The sequence below is a fragment of the Felis catus genome, chromosome E1 (assembly GCF_018350175.1).
Source record: "Felis catus isolate Fca126 chromosome E1, F.catus_Fca126_mat1.0, whole genome shotgun sequence".
Taxonomy (NCBI): Eukaryota; Metazoa; Chordata; class Mammalia; order Carnivora; family Felidae; genus Felis; species Felis catus.
In genome coordinates this window covers 20683480-20704336 of record NC_058381.1, presented here as the reverse complement: position 1 = coordinate 20704336, position 20857 = coordinate 20683480, and the positions used below count along the sequence as shown (strand labels likewise).

At 39.0% G+C, this 20857-nt stretch overlaps 1 protein-coding gene across 3 annotated transcripts in view; it reads left to right on the top strand.

Annotated features, from left to right (window-relative positions):
* Nucleotides 1-20857, top strand: part of MYO1D (myosin ID) — a 362829-nt gene that overhangs the window by 150378 nt on the left and 191594 nt on the right. For all 3 annotated transcript variants that reach the window (XM_023244611.2, XM_019817507.3, XM_045044201.1), the window contains exon 16: nt 6270-6477. In XM_023244611.2, the coding sequence (XP_023100379.1) occupies nt 6270-6477 (208 nt within the window). The remainder of the gene's footprint in view (nt 1-6269; nt 6478-20857) is intronic.

Genomic DNA, 20857 nt, shown 5'->3' with positions numbered 1-20857 from the left:
AGTGGCCAGGACAAGGGAGACATCGTAGGCACAACGGCCAACACCCAGGAAGCAACAGTAGCCACTTGACTAGAGGCCAACCAAGGCCAAGATGTACACAGAAGGACTCTATGGAAGTAGACGAGATCACAGCCAAATGTCTGAGAGAGACCAGACAATGAAAAAGAGACAGTAATCTCAACAGATGCAGAACCTCACCCCTGAGGAATCAGACCAAGGAGTAAATGGCATTGGAACAAGCCTGTTTAATATTTTCAGAGAGATGAAGGAGAGAAATTATGGTCCTATAATAGGAATATGAAGTTAGAAACAAGAACAGGTAAATATTGAAAAGAATCATTAGAGGGGCACCTGGGTGGCTCAGTTGGTTAAGCGTCTGACTCTTGGTTTCAGCTCAGGTCATGATCTTGCGGTTTGTGAGTTCGAGCCCCACATCGGGCTCTGAGCTGATAGTGTGGAGTCTGCTTAGGATTCTCTCTCTCCCTCTCTCTCTCTGCCCCTCCCCTGCTTGCTCTCTCTGTCTCAAAATAAATAAATTTTTTTAAAAAGAATCATTAGAGATTAAACACATTCAGAATAAACACAACTGAAGAGAGAATTACCCATCAGTAGGAGAATGAGTCAGCAACTTGTCGGATAATTGTACAGTGGCTACTAACCAGCGTTAGAGGGAATGAATAACACATTATGTTGAGAAAAAAGATAAGTCACAAAAGAATACATACTTTATGCTGCCACTTATATGAAGTTCAAGAACAGACAGGAACCAGGACAGGTGTGAGTTCTGGAGTGGGGAAATTGATGGAGAAGGAGAGCCAGGAGCTCTCTGAGATTGTGGAGATATTCTGCATCTTAACGGATGTCAGTTTTAAGGGTGTATACATTGTTCAAAACTTGGTGAGTTGTATACCTAAATGTGTGCATTTTACTGCATGTAAATTTTGCCACAATTAAAAAAAAATTAAACTTCTTTTAAAAAGCAAATTAGTGAGCTGGAAGATCAAGTTTGAAGACTTCTTCCAGATCTCACGACAGAGAAAATGAGATGGGAGATGCTAAAGAAAGCTCAGACAGTACATAAGCTTCATCCAAGAGTGCCAACACCTGTTCAGCAGGAGCGAGAGGAGCGGAGAGAAGAGGGGGGATGCACTGTATGAACAAACGGTGGCCAGGAATTTTCCTGACCCAAAAAAAAGACAAATCTTCAAACTGAAAGAATGCCTTCAGTGTAAAGCATGTGAATTTAAAAAAAAAAAAAATGAAACCTAAGTACATTATGTTCACTTTTAGAATGGTAAGAGATAAAGAGAGATACTTAGAGCTCCTAAAAAAAAAAAAAAAAGAGAGACAAAAAATACTACCAGGGAATGAGAATCATACGGATATCAGACTTCTCATTAGCAACATTTGATGCAAATAGACAAAGCGGCAATATCTTGACAGTGAGGGGAAGTGAACTTTATACTTAGAATTTTATTCCATGCCAAATTATCATTTAAGAGTCTGGGTACAATAAAAATATTTTCTGACATATATAGGTTCAAAGAGTTTAGTATTCATAGATCCTCTCTAAAAAGTCTTCTAGAGCAAAAGGAAAAATAAATGCAGAAGAGAAAAATGGAATGCAAAAAGTAATATTGAACAAATCAGTAAAACTTTTGTTGCCTCTAAACACCTATCAACTGTAAGCGTGGTGGGGGGGGGGGGGAGGAGTCTTTGGTAATAATCTGGAACAAAAATTAAAATTGGGATGAGAAATATAAAGAAGTAAAGACTTTTGTGCTGTTTATGGGAAGGATATAGATGATAATTAACTAGACAGGAAAAAATAAGCATATATTTTCATATAAATATATAACTTTTAGATATTAAAAATATTAAGATAATGATAATAGTGGCTAACATTGTGAAGTGCTCACTGTATATACTAGGCACTGTTTTTCTTTTTTTTTTTTCAAAAGTTTATTTGAGAGAGAGAGAGTGCAGGAGTACCTACATGCATGTGAGTGGGGGAGGGGCAGAGAGAGAACTAGGCACTGTTTTGAGAGCTCTGCATGTAGTTAAGTCACTGGTGGCAACCAGATAAGGAGAAGATGGTACCCCCCATTTTATGCAGATGAGGAAACTGAGGCACAGGAAGGTTAAGAAATTGCCCCAGGTCACAGAGCCAGGACGTGGTGGAGCCATATTTGAACTTGAGCAGTTGACGTCTGAGCCCACCATCTTTAACAGTGCATTGCCTCACAGTTGAATGGATGGCTCTCAAATCAAAGGAGAAAATAAAATGAAATGAAGAAAACTCAAGTCTATCCAAGAGAAAATGGTAAAAAGCAAACAGAAAGCACAACTAATAGAAAATATGAAAGAATTTGGGAAACCTGAAACATACTAATAATCATAATAAATGTATTAAACTTGACTTTTAAAAGACAGAATTGTGGAAAGACAAGTCTACGTAATTGATGATTATGTGAGTTGAGATTAGGTCCTCTCTAGAATCATCTAGAAAGGGTGTCATATGAGACAGTGGGGTATGCATCTGGGAAAAATAGCCCCTTTCTACTCTGCAGACTGTTTATCATCCACTTTACATAAAATGAATTTGTTCAAGTTGAGAAATTGCCATTTTATTTTATTGTCATACTGACTGAACGAATTAACAGTATGACATGGGGTGGGATAGATGGTGTGTAGGAAGGACATTGGACTAATGTTTCCAATGATGTTAGGAGAAAAAAATAATATTTCCACTCTGAAATTTTACAGATTTTTTGAAGCTGGGATTGAACCTAAATTTTTACTTGTCACTTTTCCTTTTTATTTCTTTTATTGAAAAAAGAGAAGGAGTTTAAATGTTCTGATAACCTGCTAAAGCCTTTCAGGGAGATAATACTAGTTGTCAGGAAGCACAGGAGTTCAGCTTTTTAATCCACAAGTTCAGGATGCTGGTTTCCTGGAGAACTGGGGTCCATGCCATTTTATCAACTGGGAAGAAAGGAAGAACACCTTAGCTGAGCGCTATGGCAGAGCAGTTGCTTCCAGTTTCTACAGTGTGCCTAAAACTTCAAACACACCATCACTACCTGTATTATAGCCCAGATGTTGACTCTTATTCCAGTTTTATAATAAATTTGGGATGCTTCTGATTTTGTTTCCTTTCTTCATATGGTGTATTACCTCTGTCTTCATAGTTGAATGCTTGTATTTGGTTTCTGTTTCTCTCCCTATGGGGCAGGTGAATAGGCTTTTAAGTGTATAGAGAGGAATAATGGGGATTGATGGTTGATGAAAGAAGAAAAGACTCAAGGATTAGAAGGAGCCAGCCTTTCAAGGAGTGGATTAACAAGCATTGGAGGCAATGGGAACAGCATATGCAAAGGTTTTGAAGCCGGAAAGAGGCAACCACATTATAGGTCCCTAGAGAAGTCCAGGGTGATTGGAGTATTGTGCTAAAAGAGGAGAGCAGTAAAAGATAAAAATGATGTACGGCTTTTTAAAAAACCACTGAGGCAGCTGAGCATACAGAATGGATTGGGGAAGAAATGGAAAACAATTCAGGAGTCTATAGCAGTAAATTTGATGGTGGCTTGAATTAGGATTGTGGCCGTAAAGATGAGAATAGTTGAATATTAAATATATTTTGGAGGTAGACCCAAAAGAATTTGATGATGAATTAGAAGGACGGATAGAGAAGAGAAGGGATCAAATTACAATTCACAGGATTTTGGCTTTAGTAACTGAGGGCATTGAAGTGGGAAAGAGTGAAAGAAATATAAAATGCCCTCAAGATTTATGTAGGCGTTGGATGTATGCATCTGAAGCTCAGAATTGAGAGCTTGGCATGGATAATAAATTCATGAATTGAAAACTAAAGTGGATAGAGGAGCATCTGGGTGGCTCAGTCAGTTAAGCATCTGACTCGTGATTTCAGCTCAGGTCATAATTTCATGGTTTGTGAGTTTGAGCCCTGAGTAGAGCCCTGTGCTGGCAGTGCAGGGCCTGCTTGGGATTCTCTCTCACTTTGCCCTTCTCCTGCTTGCTTTCTCTCTCTCTCTCTGTCTCTCTCTGTCTCTCTCTCTCTCTCTCTCTCTCTCTCTCTCTCTCTCTCTCTCTCTCACACACACACACACAAAGTGGATGGAATAGATGAGGTCATGTGGAGAGGTTTATGTAGAACAGGACCTATTACGAGCCCTGGGCTGCACCAACATTTTGGGGTCCAGTAATGGAGGAGAAGTAGCCAGAAAATGAGACTGAGAAGAAATATCCAGAGAGACAGAAGGAAACCAGGGAGAGCATGGTGTCATGGAATCTAAGAAAAGAGAGATAAATCAAGAAGAAAGGATTAGAAGCCACTTAGATGTCTGTGTTCTCTCAAAAAATGTGTAAAACCCTGGGAAGGCCATTTAAAGACTCCCAAGAAGCACAAGAGTAGACTTGCACAAATGGAAAGATATCCCTTGTTCTTAGATGAGACAGTTCCACATCATAGATAAATTTAATGAATTTAATGTGGGAACCCAGTAAAAATGCCAGCAAGGATTTCTTTGTTTGTTTGTGATTATTTTCCTCTGGAAACTATGCAAATTGATTCTAAAGGTCATATCGAAAAATAAACATGCAGGAGTAGCTAGAAAGAACCTTTAAAAAGAAAAGGATGAGGAGAGACCATCAGATATTAAAAAATACTTTAAGACATCTGTGATTAAAACCACATGGGACTGGGGCGCCTGGGTTTCAGTCGGTTGAGCTTCCAACTCTGTTTTGGCTCAGATCATGATTTTGTAGTTCATGAGTTTGGGCATCGCCTCAGGCTCTGTGCTGGTGGGTGGTGCAGAGCCTGCTTGGGTTTCTCTCTTCCTCCCTCTCTCTGCCCCTCCCCCACTCACACTGTCTCTCTCAAAAAACAAAACAAAACAAAACAAAACGGGACTGATGCACAGACGAACAAGGCAGTGAAACAGACCAGAATGTCTGTGATAATAATAATAACTAGAAATAAACTGAAGTACATACAACAATTTAGTATATGATTAAAATGGCATATTAAATCACAGGGAGAAAGATGGGACTTTTTAGTAAATAGTGTTGGAACAGTTGGGTGACCACTTGACAAAAGATTAAAGTTGGATCCATTTCTCACACCGTATACCAAAATAAACCCCAAATGGCTGAAAGATTTAAATGTAGACAATGAAAGCATCCAACTACTAGAAGAACTCATAAGTGAATTATTCTGTCGCCTGAGTAGGAAGAGAGCCTTTCTTGCTATGGATTAAAATTCAGACATAATATATGAAAAAAAAATTACTAAATTTGGCTACATGTAGTAAACAACTTGGCACTGGGGGAAAACAGTGCTGTGGTAGGCAGCCTTCTGAGATGGCCCCAGCCTTCAGAGATCCCCACCTCTCTGTACTCACGCCCTTGGTAATCCCCTCCCGGTGGCAGAAGTAATAGAATGTCACTTTTTTCAAAGTTTATTTTGAGAGAGAGACAGAGAGAGAGCAAAGGAGGGGCAGGGAGAGAGAGAATCCCAAGCAGGCTCCGTGATGACAGCGCAGGTCTGGCTCTCACAAAGCGTGAGATCATGACATGAGCCACAATCAAGAGCTGGACGCTTAACCGACTGAGCCACCCACATGCCCCTAGAATGTCGCTTTTGAAAGCAGGCTGTGACTAAGCAGGCTGTGACTCTTGCTCAGTTTCATTCCTGAGAAGCTGGTGTGTAGTGAGCCACCTTACGAGGGGCCAACATGGCTGCCTGCACCTAGAAACACAATTTGCTTTTGTGTATTGATCTTATATGCTTGGTTTTCTTTTAGTGATAATAGTGTTTATCTGCAAATCTGCTTGATTTCCTCTGAAGCAAGTCATAATGTTCATTTTGTTCCTTCCCCAATCATATACCAGTTTGTTTATGGTTCTCACTAATGCCATGATTGGGGTATCCCTTGTCTTATTTCTGTTTGTGAGAGAATTAGCAAAGGTAACCCATTTATGAATGATACTTGCTGTAAGTTCTTGGTAGGTGAGCCTGTATTAAATTAAGAAAATACTCTTCTGGTTTAGTAAGAGTTGTTATCATGAGGGAGTATTGTATCTATTCAAGTCTTTTTCTACATCTCTTACCCGATTAATGAATAGAATTCATTACTAAGTTGTTTTTCTATGAAATGTCTTGAATTTATTGAATATTTTTGAATAGTTTTTCTGTATCTGTTGAGACCATAAGGTTTTCTCCATTAACATACGCCCTGTTCACACAGATACAAGATGATCTCTGAATTCACCTGGCCCAACCATGACCTCCCTTCAGACAAAGAGGCTGTCAAGAAGCTGGTTGAACATTGTGGTTTTCAGGATGATGTGGCTTATGGGAAAACCAAAATTTTCATTCGAACACCCCGAACACTGTTTACCTTGGAAGAACTCCGTGCCCAGATGCTTGTGAGGATTGTCCTCTTTCTACAAAAGGTAGTTTTATGTTTTATATATAAGGATCAGCTCTTGCTTTTATGTTCTCAGAAATTTATTGAATGTTTTCTTTGATTCAAGAAATGTTCATGATGGTATATTCTTTGTATCGGTGCATATCTTACAATGTTTTCTGTTGTCTTCACACATGGGAAATTTATTTGGCTGCCTGAGCTCAAAATTATTCTATCCTCAAAACTCAAGGCATTTTATCTTCTGATATTTAAAGTTGGAGGGATGTCTGAAGCAGCCAGCTTTCTGTCTCTTGTTATTTTCTGAGTTTTCTCCCTCAGCTTAACTGGGTAAAGGGCTTTTTTTTTTTTTTTTACCTTGTAATTCAGAAGTTTTGTCAATGTGTTTGACACCCCCTCCTCACCCGTCATTACCCACCACCAGCACTTGACTCAAGAGTGGGGTAGTGACGTAAAGCTCAGTGGATTGTAGTATCTGTCATAATTCTGCGCAGGGCCCCCTTCTCACTTCATTCACTCACTCATGTTTTTCTTCTTGTATGCCATACCTATTTCCATACCTTCCATATGGGCCATTTTAAGATAAAAAGTTATAGATGGGTATTTTTAAAACTCTTGTAAAGCTGCTGGGCCATAGGGTGTACATAGACCTGATTGGTATAAGTCGTGCCCGTTTTCTCCCCGGGAGGACTCCCAGTTTGCATGGCCACCAGCTCCCTGTGGGAGTTACCGAGTGCCCACATCCTGACTCGAACCTTCTAGTCACCTCAATTTTGCAAGACTGATAGGTATAATATCTCATTGTTCTTTTACTTTGTATTTCTCTGGTTACCATTGAACCTGAGCATCTCATTAAATGCTTGCTTGCTTGCTTGCTTTTGGGGTCTGCCTATAAACTGCTGGTTTGTATCCTTTGTCTGTTTTTCTCCTGGAGCTGGCATAATTTTCTTGTTGATTAGTGGGAATTCCTTGAATATTTTGGACATTAATCACTTTTTCACGTTAGACATTTTAAATACGTTCTATTCTGTAGGTGTTCTCATGAACTGTATCTGTCGTATGCTTTGTTGAAGAGAATCCTTAATTTTGATGTAATCAAGTCTTTGCCTTATGTTTTGTTGAAGAAGGCTCTCCTTGTCTCCAAGTCACAAAGACACTAGCCTCTGTTTTCTCCACTGAACTGTATACTTGGATCTTCCACATTTAGATCTTGAATTCATTTAGAACCTGTCTACATACTTGGTTTTACGTAGGTATCCAGTTTCATTTTCTTCACTATAGTGAACCGTTTTCTCAGTACCGTCTACTAAACACTGTGACCTTTTCCCATTGATTTGTGGGGCAACACTTAACAACTGTCATTGTATATATTCCATCTCTGAATGTTGTATTTATACAGTGCCCATTTTTACATTGATGCCACATGGGTTTTATTGCAGTATGTCTTAGTGGATAGTAGAATAAGTTGTCTTCTCTACTCTTCTTTATGAAGGTGGATTAACCTATACATAGACCTTGATTTTGCAATATAAACGTTAATATGTGTTTATCGGATTCATTAAATTAAACAATAATTTTTATTAGGATTTCACTGAATTTATAGATTAATTTGAAAGAATTAACATTTTGATAGTATTAAATCATCTTAAGAGTACAAAATGGGCTTCTTTAAATCATTTCTTTGACCTTTAGATTTAGGGAGAGGCCTTATGAATTCATGGTTAATTCCTAGATTGTTTTTGTTACTGCTGTGAATTTTTTACATGCCAGTGTTGGTACAGAGAAATAATATGGGCTTATGTTGGTTTATCTGTATCCAGAATGAAACCTTTGTTGATCCTGTTAGTTTTTCTGGGGAATTGATTATATCATGTGCAAATAATGAAGGTTTTCTCTTCCTTCCCAATTGCCAACAGGTTTCTAAGTTTAGGTCTCTATCATGTATTTTGCCTAGAACTCAGAAAATCTTTTGGAGTAGCACACTGAATTCTATTTCATCCTGAAACAGTTTTTCTATTAACTGTTGTTTTGTTTTGTTTCTTGTATTGCCTTTACTCAGATCTGTGTTATGCAGTTGGTGTCTGTTTTCTGTCTGCCATGGTAAATTATTTGCCTGCATCTTGTTCCTCTGTATATTTAAATCCTTTATGTTGATCTTCAGTGATCTTCAGTACTTACCAGTGATGTTTTTTGTTGTCGTTCTTTTTGCAGATCTGATACTTTGTTTTTCTCCTTTATACCTATTCAAGAGATTGACTCGGGCTCAGGGTTTGGCCCTGAAGGACAGTGACCGTCTCTCTCCATTTGTTTGGGACAGTCCTGGTCCGTGCCTGTTGTCTCTCATAACTGTTAGTTTCGCTTCTCTAAAGTGTCACGGTATAGAACATACATTATTTAGTTGCCCTACCCTGAACTCTCTGTCCACCTGATGACTGATAGAATCCTGTTCTTAAGTCTCCACTGGCAGGTTGTTCACCTCCTCAGTTGACAGTGTCCCACAGACTTTAGTCTGAGGCAGTTCTGCTAATCAAAGATGGCGCCCCCAGCCCCACGGCCAGCTCTTGTACAGTACGTTTTCTCACCTACTATGACTCTTTCTTTGTGCTCTCTACAGTACCTCTGCTTTGTTTCTGATGAGAAACTACAATTTCTACTTAGAAAGGGGAGATTCTAAAAGAGAAAGGATGGCTACTTCAGAAGCCATCACCCGTGCCATGGAGGAAAAGCTGTCCAGTCTTCTCTGTGATATAGATCTTGCATTTCTTAAACATAAAGCAGTGAAGCAGGAAATAAGGATCTTCCTCTGAATTCTCAGGCAGGCCGTTCTAGGGTAGGATATAGGTGATCTACTGATTATGTTCTTTAAACCAACCCCACAAGCCATAAAATTATTGGAAATTTCTCTCAGCTTCTGGGAATAGGTCATTAACCACCTAACTTTTTACATGATATGTGTTTTTATTTTTTCTGTAACCTTATAGAAATGGAACAGGAAGTGAAGAGAGGCAGCATTAGGAAATGCTATTTTAAACCAGAATCATCTAACAATTGACTTTTATTTCCTTTTTAAATAAAAAATAGCTTTATATATTTTTCTGATTATATGATTAAAGTGTACTTATTGTACACTTTGAAAAACAAATTCAAAGCATATAGAAAAACATAAGAGAAATCATGGAAAATAACCTAAAATCCCACCATCCAGAGGTAACAAACCATTAACATTGTGGTGCCCATCCTTGCTAATATCTTTCTGTGCATATATTCAAGCATATATGCTATAAAATAAATGAGGTCGTGGTTCACATGGTGACTTTTTAATAATATTTTGTTACTCTCTTTCCCCACATTTACCATCTCTGCCTGCCCACTTCTCACCACCTGTGTCACAGGGTCCCCAAGACCATTTCCAGCTTTCGTGATTCACTAAAAGGACTAACAGGATATAGTTGTGCTCATGAGGAAAAGTTATTACAGCAAAAGGATACAAAGCAAAATCAGCAAAGGGAAAAGGCAAATGGGGCAAAATCCCGAGAAAATTAGGACCAAGCTTCCAAGAGTTCTTTCCCTATGGAGTTGCACAGGACATGCTTAATTCCTCCAGAGATGGATTGTGACAGCATGTGCAAAGTGTTGTCTACCAGAGAAGCTCAATGGAGACGTGGTGCTCAAAATTTTTACTGGGGATTCATTATGTAGGCACCCTCTGCCTAACATGTACCCAAGTCCCAGATACCCAGAAGAAAATCAGGCATTTAGCATAAACCTCATTCTTTGCACAAGCAGTGTAACCGCATCGAGCCACTCTTACCATTTAGGGAAAGTTTTATATCAGCATGTAAAATTGTTTTCCAGTCAAGTTCCCAGACATGATACTAGCCAAGGGCCAACTTTGGAAGCAGACCTTTCTAGGGGTGGCTGGGTGGCTCAGTCGGTTGGGCGTCCAACTTCAGCTCAGGTCATGGTCTCACGGTTTGTGGGTTTGGGCCCTGCGTGGGGCTCTGTGCTGACAGCTCAGAGCCTGGAGCCTGCTTTGGATTCTGTGTCTCCTTCTCTCTCTGCCCCTCCCCCACTTTTGCTCTATCTCTCAAAAAATAAATGGGGAAAAAAAGTTAAAAAAAAAAAAAAAAGGAAGCAGGCCTTTCTAAGGGTACAGTCTCAGGCCTGCTGTGTTAACTCTTTTCTGGACACCCCCAAATCTTCCATACCTTTAATAGACTTCCTTATACATATAGGAATACTTCATCCTATGCACCAATACTTCAGTGCTAATGCCTTCATTTTTTTTAAATAATTTATTTATTTTTTAATTTACATCCAAGTTAGCATATGGTGCAACAATGATTTCAGGAGTAGATTCCTTAATGCCCCTTACCCACTTAGCCCATCCCCCCCTCCCACAACCCCTCCAGCAACCCTCTGTTCTCTATATTTAGGAATCTGTTATGTTTTTTCCCCTTCCCTGTTTTATATTATTTTTGCTTCCCTTATGTTCATCTGTTTTGTATCTTAAAGTCCTCATATGAGTGAAGTCATATGACATTTGTCTTTCTCTGACTAATTCCGCTTAGCATAATACCCTTCATTCTTTTTGATTGCTACAAGTAATACTCCATTGTGTATATATATATACCACATCTTCTTTATCCAGTCATCCATCGATGGACATTTGGGCTCTTTCCATACTTTGGCTGTTGTTGATAGTGCTGCTATAAACATGGGGGTGCATGTGTCCCTTCAAAACAGCACACCTGCATCCCTTGGTTAAATACCTAGTAGTGCAATTGCTGGGTCATAGAGTAGTTCTATTTTAGTTTTTTGAGGAACCTCCATACTGTTTTCCAGAGTGGCTGTACCAGGTTGCATTCCCAGCTAATGCCTTCATTCTGTGCACTGGATTCCCATGAGCAAGATTGTTGGTTGAAGAGTATATATTATATTTGTAATCATCATCCATATAAACAGTTCACATTTTGTAGCCCACAATGTAAGTGAACTTCTTTTCCCTAATTTTTTTTTTAAGTTTATTTATTTATTTTTGAGAGAGAGAGAACATGCACAAGCAGGGGAGCAACAGAGAGAGGGAGACAGAGAATCTGAAGCAGGCTCCAGGCTCCGAGCTCCGAGCTGAGCTGTCAGGAGCAGAGCAGGATGTGGGGCTCAAATTCACAAACCTCGAGATCATAACCTGAGCCGAAGTCAGACACTCAACGGGCTGAGCCACCCAGGCTTCCCTCCCTAATTTTTTTTTTAACCACAGTGACTTTTACCAGGCTTTTGAATTTTTCCCATTCTTAATCAATAAGAAATGATATCTCGTTGCTACTTTAATTTTGTATTCTCATGACAAGGTGTATTTGTTGGTCTTTTGGGATTGCCTTTTCTGTTACTTGCTTATGCACATCCTTGGCCCAGTTTTCTATTGGGTTCTTTGTCTTCTTATGAATTTGTGGGAGCGATTATCTTTATTATGGCAGGTGTTTTTCCTAGGCTATCATTTGTCATTGACTCCACTTATGGTATACTCTTTGACATGAAATTTTTCACTTAATAGGTCTTATCTTTTTTTTTCTTTATATCTTTGAGTTTCTTCAAAAAAAGTTATGGTTCTGGGATTTAGTTTTTATACATGGTGTTATCTAAGGGTCCAGCTCTGTTTTGTTCCAAATTAAAAACCAGCTGTTCTAATCCAGTTTATTTAAAAATTCCTCTTTTTCCCACTATATTGAAATTTTGCTTTTGTCTAATAATAAATTCCCATATATACTTGAGTCTGTTTTCAGAACTCACTATTTTATTCCATTGACAATTCCTATGCCAGTGTCATACTGTGTTACAGTTTTTAACTTGTGAGAACTAGCTTTCAGTGTATTGTCATACTGTTTCTGTACCTTAATAGAAATGTAATGGCAAGTTGGAAGAGGCAAAATCAATGATGTTGACCAAAACCAGAACCTCCAAAATTGTTCTTTTTTTCTTTTAATTTTTATTTAACTAATCACTACACCCAACGTGGGGCTTGAACTCACGACCCCAAGATTAAGGGTCTCACACTCCTCTGAGTGAACCAGCCAGGCGCTTCCAAAACAGTTGTTCTTAAAGAAATAAACTGCATAACCACAGAGACTGCAGAAGAGATACAAATTGCATTGCTGTCTGATTTGTAAAAAATGTATAGTTCTACACTGTCACTATCTAAACCACTAAGCATTCAGTATCAAGAATTACAGATGATCTGTTTAGTGCGTCCTGTTTTCCATCATATACTTTAGTCATATGCTTGACATTTTAGGAGATCTGTGAAATTGCTCCAGATATCTTGGGTTTTTTTTAAGAAATGACCATCTTAAAAAAGACATCTAGAGTTCCAAGACTTTTATTGTTTTATAGTACATAAGTAGTAGCAGTACAAGTTTTCATGTAGGAAGATGAAAAACAGAAATAATTTTATATTTTTAAAATATAATTTTATATTAAATATAAATTAAATCATGCCATATTCTTGTGTAAACTTTTTTGTTCTGTCTTTATGTGTGTAAATTTTTATTTGCATATTCATAATAGCTGCCTTAGCCCTTAATAGGATTTACTAGAACTTCCTCAATCAATGTGCTATCACCAGATATTTAGGTTTCTCCAGTTTTTCACTCTCTAGGTCCCACTTCAGTGCACAGGTCTGCAGTGTCTGACCCAGAATTCAATACATGTTAGCTATTGTTATTACTACTCGTACTGCTATTCCTGCTACTAGTAAGTACTAGTAATCATCCTTGATTATTTTCTCAGAATAAATTCTCAGGCACAAAATTTTCGGTTTAAAAGATACGCACTTTTAAGATTTTCTGTCCCCTTTGTCAGTTGGCTTCCAGAAAGATTGGACCAGTTTATACTCCCACCAGCTAATGCATGAAAGAGCTTGACTCACTGAAGCACTGGATATTTTTAGTCTTATAAACACCCTTTCTGAATGACATGAAACCTGAATGTCTTGCCTGACTGCTGAAAAAAGCTTTTTATGCAAAACCCCAGTTGTGTATACCTCTCTGCATCACCATAAGAAACGAACCAGAATGGCCAGTGAGATTTTTTTAAAGGTCATACTTCGGTTTCTTTCACAGTACACAATTGTTTCACTTACCCACCTACCCTCTACATTTGAGGGTGTGTGTGTGTGTGTGTGTGTGTGTTCCTTACATCACATTTGAATGAGAGACCAAATAAGATGGTGTTTCCAGGCAGCACTGAAGACACTATTTAAAGATTTCAGAATTACAGCTTTAAGCAAGGAGGTGCTGAGAGACCAGCAGTCAGCTCAGCAGCGAGCACATGGGGCTGAGCTGACATGTGTAATGAGCACGTGTGTTGTGAGGCCTGTCTGTCCCAGCTGATCTTGTTGTTTCAGCTTTTTTCAGTCTTCAGGTTGGATTTTTCTGGTTTGGGCTTTCTTACTATTTCTCTTCTATATGCTGTATTCATTAATTCTCAGAAAATAAGATGCTTATCTGTTGCATAAATTAGGAAATCCTGAAAGAAGACAGTAGTTCCTAATGAAATTCTTAATGAAAATCTCATACCAAATGCATTACAAAGAGTCATGATTCTCTAATATTCTGTACCCATTTAGTTTAAAATACGTTGCTGTCTTAGAAGAGAAGTAGAGTATGGCTTCCCTCAAGAAACTCTCCCTTCTTGTTTTTGGTGCATGTGTAGTTTTAAATTTATATTCTCATTTTAGGGAATCATAGGGCAAGATCAAAATTGTCACATAAGGTGATATGAAAGACGGATTCTCAAAGGGAGATGGAAAAGGATTAGAGAAATTTATCTGTTGTGTGGCCATTAACAAATTTGGAATCAGTTGATGGATTTCAATAGTGGCTTTCTCGATCCATCTATAAGATAGTGCCTTTGTGAATTGTGTCTTCATTTGAGGGAATGAGCCCTTTCTTAAAGGACGTCTAAATTGATTGTAGGCAGTGGTCTTAATGGTCACTGAGACCATTTCAGCTCGCACAGCTTTGATCCTAGCTCTAGGAATGGAATTATCCTTTCCAGTGTGCCGTGGTGTAGTTATGAGCTCAAGGCCCTTACGTCACACACTGAAGGCTACTAACCATAGGCATTCTTTCTTTTTTTTTTTTTTTTTAATTTTTTTTTTCAACGTTTTTATTATTTATTTTTGGTACAGAGAGAGACAGAGCATGAACGGGCGAGGGGCAGAGAGAGAGAAGGAGACACAGAATCGGAAACAGGCTCCAGGCTCCGAGCCATCAGCCCAGAGCCTGACGCGGGGCTCAAACTCATGGACCGCGAGATCGTGACCTGGCTGAAGTCGGACGCTTAACCGACTGCGCCACCCAGGCGCCCCAGGCATTCTTTCTTAAAGGAATATCTTAAGGCTTTAATCATTTTCCTCCAAGCAATTGTGGGTACCCTGGGATTATAGCTCATGAATTCCACAGCTGCCAGCTCCTGACCTGCTTCACACTACATGCCATGGGTTTCCCAGTGTTTATTGTTTCCCAAATGTGGCTCAACCCTTGTAGCACCCATGGCACTAGGAATTGTCAGGGACACAGTCAAGTTTGAGTCTAAAGTCAATTGGCAGTCTTCTATTACAATTATGTGAAACTGTAGATGTGTTTTTACAGGAAATAATAGAAGCCTCACGCTCTAAGGATTCAGATCCATTGGCCTCCTGAAGTTCATAGGCTCGTAGAATTTTCTTTTTGCTTGAACGGTAGCTTCCTGATTAGAAGATGGTAGTGGTTTGATTATTAGGTCTTAGAAAAATTGGCACAGTCTCATAAGCAGGTTTGGGAAACAAAGGAATGAGTGGGGAAGAAAGGGTGGAAAATATGTGAGTGTGAAAAAGAGGTTTTGATAAAGCTGATGAAGGAGGAAAAGTCCTCAAGCTAGTGAGATAAAAATATTCAAAATGTGGGCTAACCTCACATGTGATTGTTGTTTCCAATTTTATGTGGAGTTCAGGATGGAATTGTAGGATAGTGATCTTCAATAAGTCAGCAGTATGTGAACACATTGTATATAATGTTTGATAAAGGACATACAGAAGCATGAAGTCCAGAGTCCTTTTGAGATGGCACATGGGAAAATTTCTTCTTGCTCTTGTGAGGATTAGCTGTATTTCTGAGCCACTGCCCTCAAACTGGCAGTCGCGTTATGGGGAAGGTACCACACTGCTGCAAAACCTCCTTTGTGAAATTTCCTGGAATGGTGATAATGGACATCCTTGAAGTGTTCCTGAATTTATGGGGAATGCTTCTAGTGAGTTTCTTTTCTTTTCTTTTTTAATTTTTTTAAATGTTTATTTTATAGGGGCATCTGTGTGACTCAGTCAGTTAAGCATCCAACTTCGGCTCAGGTCTTGATCTCACGGTTCATGAGTTTGAGCCCCGCATCGGGCTCTATGCTGACAGCTCAGAGCCTGGAGCCTGCTTCAGATTCTGTGTTTCCCTCTCTCTCTCTGCCCCTCCCCTGCTCATGCTCTGTCTCTCTGTCTCTCTCTTTCTCTCTCTCTCTCTCTCTCTCTCTCTCTCTCAAAAATAAACATTAAAATTTTTTTTAAAAATAAATATTTATATTTGAGAGAGAGACAGAGACAGAGAAACAGAGCATAAGCAGGGGAGGGGTAGAGAGAGACAGAGACAGAATCTGAAGCAGGCTCCAGACTCTGATCTTTCAGCAGAGAGCCCTACATGGGGCTCGAACTCACGAACCATGAGATCGTGACCTGAGTTGAAGTCACACGCTTAACTCACTGAACCAACCAGGTGCTCCTTCTAGTGGGTTTCTATTTTTGCATGCCACTGATGGAGGTGGATACATTTGAGCATCTGAAGGAGGTTTCCATCTATTTCTGTTGTGTTAAGAAGAGTACTTTCAAAATCAAGAATAGATGTTTAAAAAAAAAAAGAATAGATTTGAAGTAAGTGAAACTACTTCTTCACGAGAACCAAGATGCTCATGTAATTTTTTTTTCCTCTTTTGAGCCATCAGTTCTGAGAATTGTACTAATCAATTCAGTGTCAATATTCTGTTTGCCTCAGCAAGGTAACCTTCTTTTCCCATGTTTTGGAATGATCAAGTAACATTGGAGGTGATCTGTTCAGGTTGAATTTCCTGTGAAGACATCTAAGAAGGGGCATTTTTTAGATCACAACTCTTCAAGGGCTTTCTCTAGTTCTTCATAATCATTGATGTGTTTTTATTTTGTGTCTTCTGTGGAATCAGTTTGGGTAATTTATATTTTCCTAGAAAATCATACAGGTTCTCAAATTTAATTGAATAGAATTGAACAGAGAAGCCTTTCAGGTTTCTTTTCATCTTCCCTGTGTCTTTAGTCATTCCTCTTAACATTTCTTATTCTTACTCTGTGTATTTGCTTTATGCCCATTGTCTTTTTTCTTTATCAACTTTAGTTAATGATGCATTTCACTGGTTTTTTTTCTCAGTGAACCAGCTCTCTGATTTATTCATTCCACCATTTTCTCATCTTTAATTTATTAATTTTGCCTTTTATCTTCAGCAGTCCCTTCTGTTTGGAACGAAAAGAGCAGGAACAAACAGGCGATTATCTTTTCTCCAACTTCTGGAGTTTTAGGTGCTTCATGCATTTTTGCCTTTCACATTTACTAATGGATATGGAATTTGTTTCCAGAACTACTTTTGCTGTGTCTGTTGGGCCTGATAGGTTATCATTTATTTTTATGTTTAGATTTCCTCTTTCCCAAAAAGTTGTCTGAAACTTCTTTTTTTCTGTTTGAAAGTATTTACTGTTTTGTTTTTGTTTTTTTGAGCTGAGCTAACTGATACACATGCTCCATTAGTTTCAGGTGTAGCAGACAGTGATTCAACAAGCCTACATGCTGTGCTGTCCTCACAAGTGTGACCACCATTTCTCATCGTACAACGCTATTCCAATATTATTGACTGTATTCCTGTGCTGTACCTTTTGTCCCTGTGACTTATTCATTCCATATTTGGAAGCCTGTACCTCCCACTCCTTTTCCCCCATTCTGCCCAGCCCCCCACTCCTCCTCCCCTCTGGCAGCCATCAGATTTATGGGTCTGTTTCTCTTTTTTGTGTGTTTTGCTTTTTAGATTCCACATATAAGTGAAATCACATGATATCTGTCTTTGTCTGTCTGACTTACTTCTTTTAACGTAATACCCTCTAGGTCCATCCATGTTGTCACAAACAACAAGATCTCATGCCTTTTATGGCTGAATAATATTCCATTGTGTGTGTATATCTATATCCATATATGTCCATTATATATATATATATATATATATATATATATATATATATATATATATATATATGCATGCCACAAATTCTGTATCCATTCATCTGTCGATGGACATTTGGGTTGTTTCCATATCTTAACTATTGTAAATAATGCTGCTGTAAATACAGGGGTGCATATATCTTTCCAAATGTGCTTTCATTTCCTTTGGGTAAATACCCAGTAGTGGAATTACTGGGTTGTATGGTATTTTTATTTTTGATTTTTTTGAGGACCCTCCATACTGTTTCCTATAGTAGCTGTGCCAGTTTGCGTTCCCACCAGCAGTGCACAAGTGTTTGTTTTTCTCCACATCCTCGTCAACATTTGTTATTTCTGTCTTTTTGGTTCTGGCCATTCTGACGGGTATAAGGTGGTATCTCATTGTGGTTTTGGTTTGCATTTCCCTGATGATTAGTGATGCTGAGCGTCTTCTCATGTATCCGTTGGCTAGTTAAGAATATTTTAAAAGTCAGGGGCGCCTGGGTGGCGCAGTCAGTTAAGCGCCCGACTTCAGCCAGGTCACGATCTCGCGGTCTGTGAGCTCGAGCCCCGCGTCGGGCTCTGGGCTGATGGCTCAGAGCCTGGAGCCTGTTTCCGATTCTGTGTCTCCCTCTCTCTCTGCCCCTCCCCGGTTCATGCTCTGTCTCTCTCTGTCCCAAAAATAAATGTTGAAAAAAAAAATTTTAAAAAGAATATTTTAAAAGTCATTTCCAGGGGCACCTGGGTGGCTCAGTCAGTTAAGTGTCCGACTCTTGGTTTTGGTTCAGGTCGTGATCTCATGGTCATGAGATCAAGCCCCGTGTTGGGGTACTGAGCACGGAGCCTGCTTGGGATTTTCTCTCTCTGTCTCCTCCTCCCCCACTCCCTTGCTCACTTGCTCACTCTTTCTCAAAATTGATAAACATTTGAAAATCATTTCCAGGTGATACCATGTTTTATGGGTATGTTTTATTTCACTTTCTAGTTTGTTAGTAACTTGGTTTCACTGCATTATAATCATGGAATGTGAAGTGTACTAACTCTAGTTTCTAGAATTTATTGAATTTGGGGGGCCTAATATACAGCCGCTTTTTGAGTGTAACTTGGAAGAAGGTGTATTTTCTCTTTCTTTTTGGACATTTTTATTACGAAGCGTTGCAAATCCTCACAAAAGTAGAAAGAAGAGCATGAAGAGTCCCCATGTTGCCTTCTCCAAGCTTCAACAATTATCAGTGTTTTGCTGTTTTTATTCTATTTTGTCTAGTACTCACCTTATGTTTTTATGTGTGTTTGGTTTGGTTTGATGGGTTTTTAAATTTTTTTTTAATGTTTACTTATTTTTGAGAGAGACAGAGACAGAATGTGAGGGGGGGGGGGGTGCAGAGAGAGAGGGAGACACAGAATCCAAAGCAGGCTTCAGGCTCCGAGCTGTCAGCACAGAGCCCAACACGAGGCTTGAACTCACAAGCTGTGAGATCATGACCTGAGCCAAAGTCGGACGCTCAACCAACTGAGCCACCCAGGCACCCCTGGCTTGATGTTTTTAAAAGAAGATTCCCAGATGTATGGCCATTTTGCCCCCACATACTATTATAGTCTCTACAGATAAGGACTTTTGCACACCACTATCATTCCACTTAAAATTCATAATACTTCCTTAACATCACCCAATATGTAGCTTGTGTTTATTGTTCCCAGTTGACTTAGAAATGTCTTCCCACAGATTGTTAGGGATAGGAGCCCTGCTGCTGAGGCACCTTCGAGAATGGAACACATTAGGCTTCAGCATATTAATTATGATTTTCAGTGACATATCATTTCATCCTTAAAAATGGTTTGTTTTAAAGGCAGCTCATGTATCACAAGGACTGCCTGGTTGGTTTGTCCTAATTAACTATAATACTGTTTGTATGTTCTTGTACTTACTTGCTAAACGTGCATTTTATATTTTCATGCTTGGGTTATATTATAGCCCCAATCACAAAAAGAATCTTGTGAAGGATTAAAAGTAGCTCATTAAAACATAAGCAGAGAGTGAAAATAGCAAATTCTAAAACTGAGAATACAATCATAGCTATTTTTTATGTTTATCTGAGAGAGAGAAAAAATGCATGCGAGAGGGGGAGGGGCAGAGAGATGGAAAGAGAGAATCTCAAGCAGGCTCTGCACTGACAGCACAAAGTCCCACCCAGAGCTTGAACTCACGACCTGTGAGACCATGACCTGAGCCAAAATCAAGAGTCAGATGCTTAACCAACTGAGCCACCCCGGCGCCCCGATCATAGCTATTAATTATAAATAGTCTCAAAGGTTGACACCGACCTGAGTATAATAATTTTGTAAACCAGCCAAAAGAAAAAGTGTGAATAGAATCGCTTTCTGAAAAGTGGATTTTATTGGTTTAGTTTTTCATTTGCCCCTATTCCCTATTGTATCATTTATTGTGAAACTTGGTCAAGTAGCAGCATAAAGCCTCGGGGGCTTTCATGTCATTTTCAAACAAGGCTCACTGACTTCTTTGCGAAACCAGTCAAGTATTTTTTTCTGAGACTAAAAGCAAAATAATTATCTTTGAATGATTACTGATTGAAATTGATTACTTTTGCCCTAAAAAAAAAAAAAAATCTAATGCAGTAACTAATCTTTACTGAGTGATGGGCAATATTTTGGGCACTTTTACATATATTAACTGGATCTTTATAAGAATCCTGTGAATGAGCATCTGGTATTACTTTAATTTAGGAGGAAAGAGAACTAAAGCCCGAGTACCCGAGGGACTCACTGGAGGTCACACAGCTATTGAAGGCCAGCACTGGGACGTGTCCCGTAGGCCAGCCTTCTGCACACACTCTTACCCACTGTTCTCTTTAACCACAGTGGCATGACTCACACTGTTGAAGAAAAGGTCATAAATCCAGCCACAAAGGTGATTGTGGCATCATACGCAGGGAGGAAGAAGGTGATTTGGCAAAATTCCTTTATCAAAGGACCTTGGTAGACATCGAATGATGTCCGAGTCATTTACTATTAAGTATGTGAACTAAGATACATTGTTACTGCAGTTGGAAGGGAACATTTATGTTGAAAGTATGAACCAGCTTTTGACATATATAT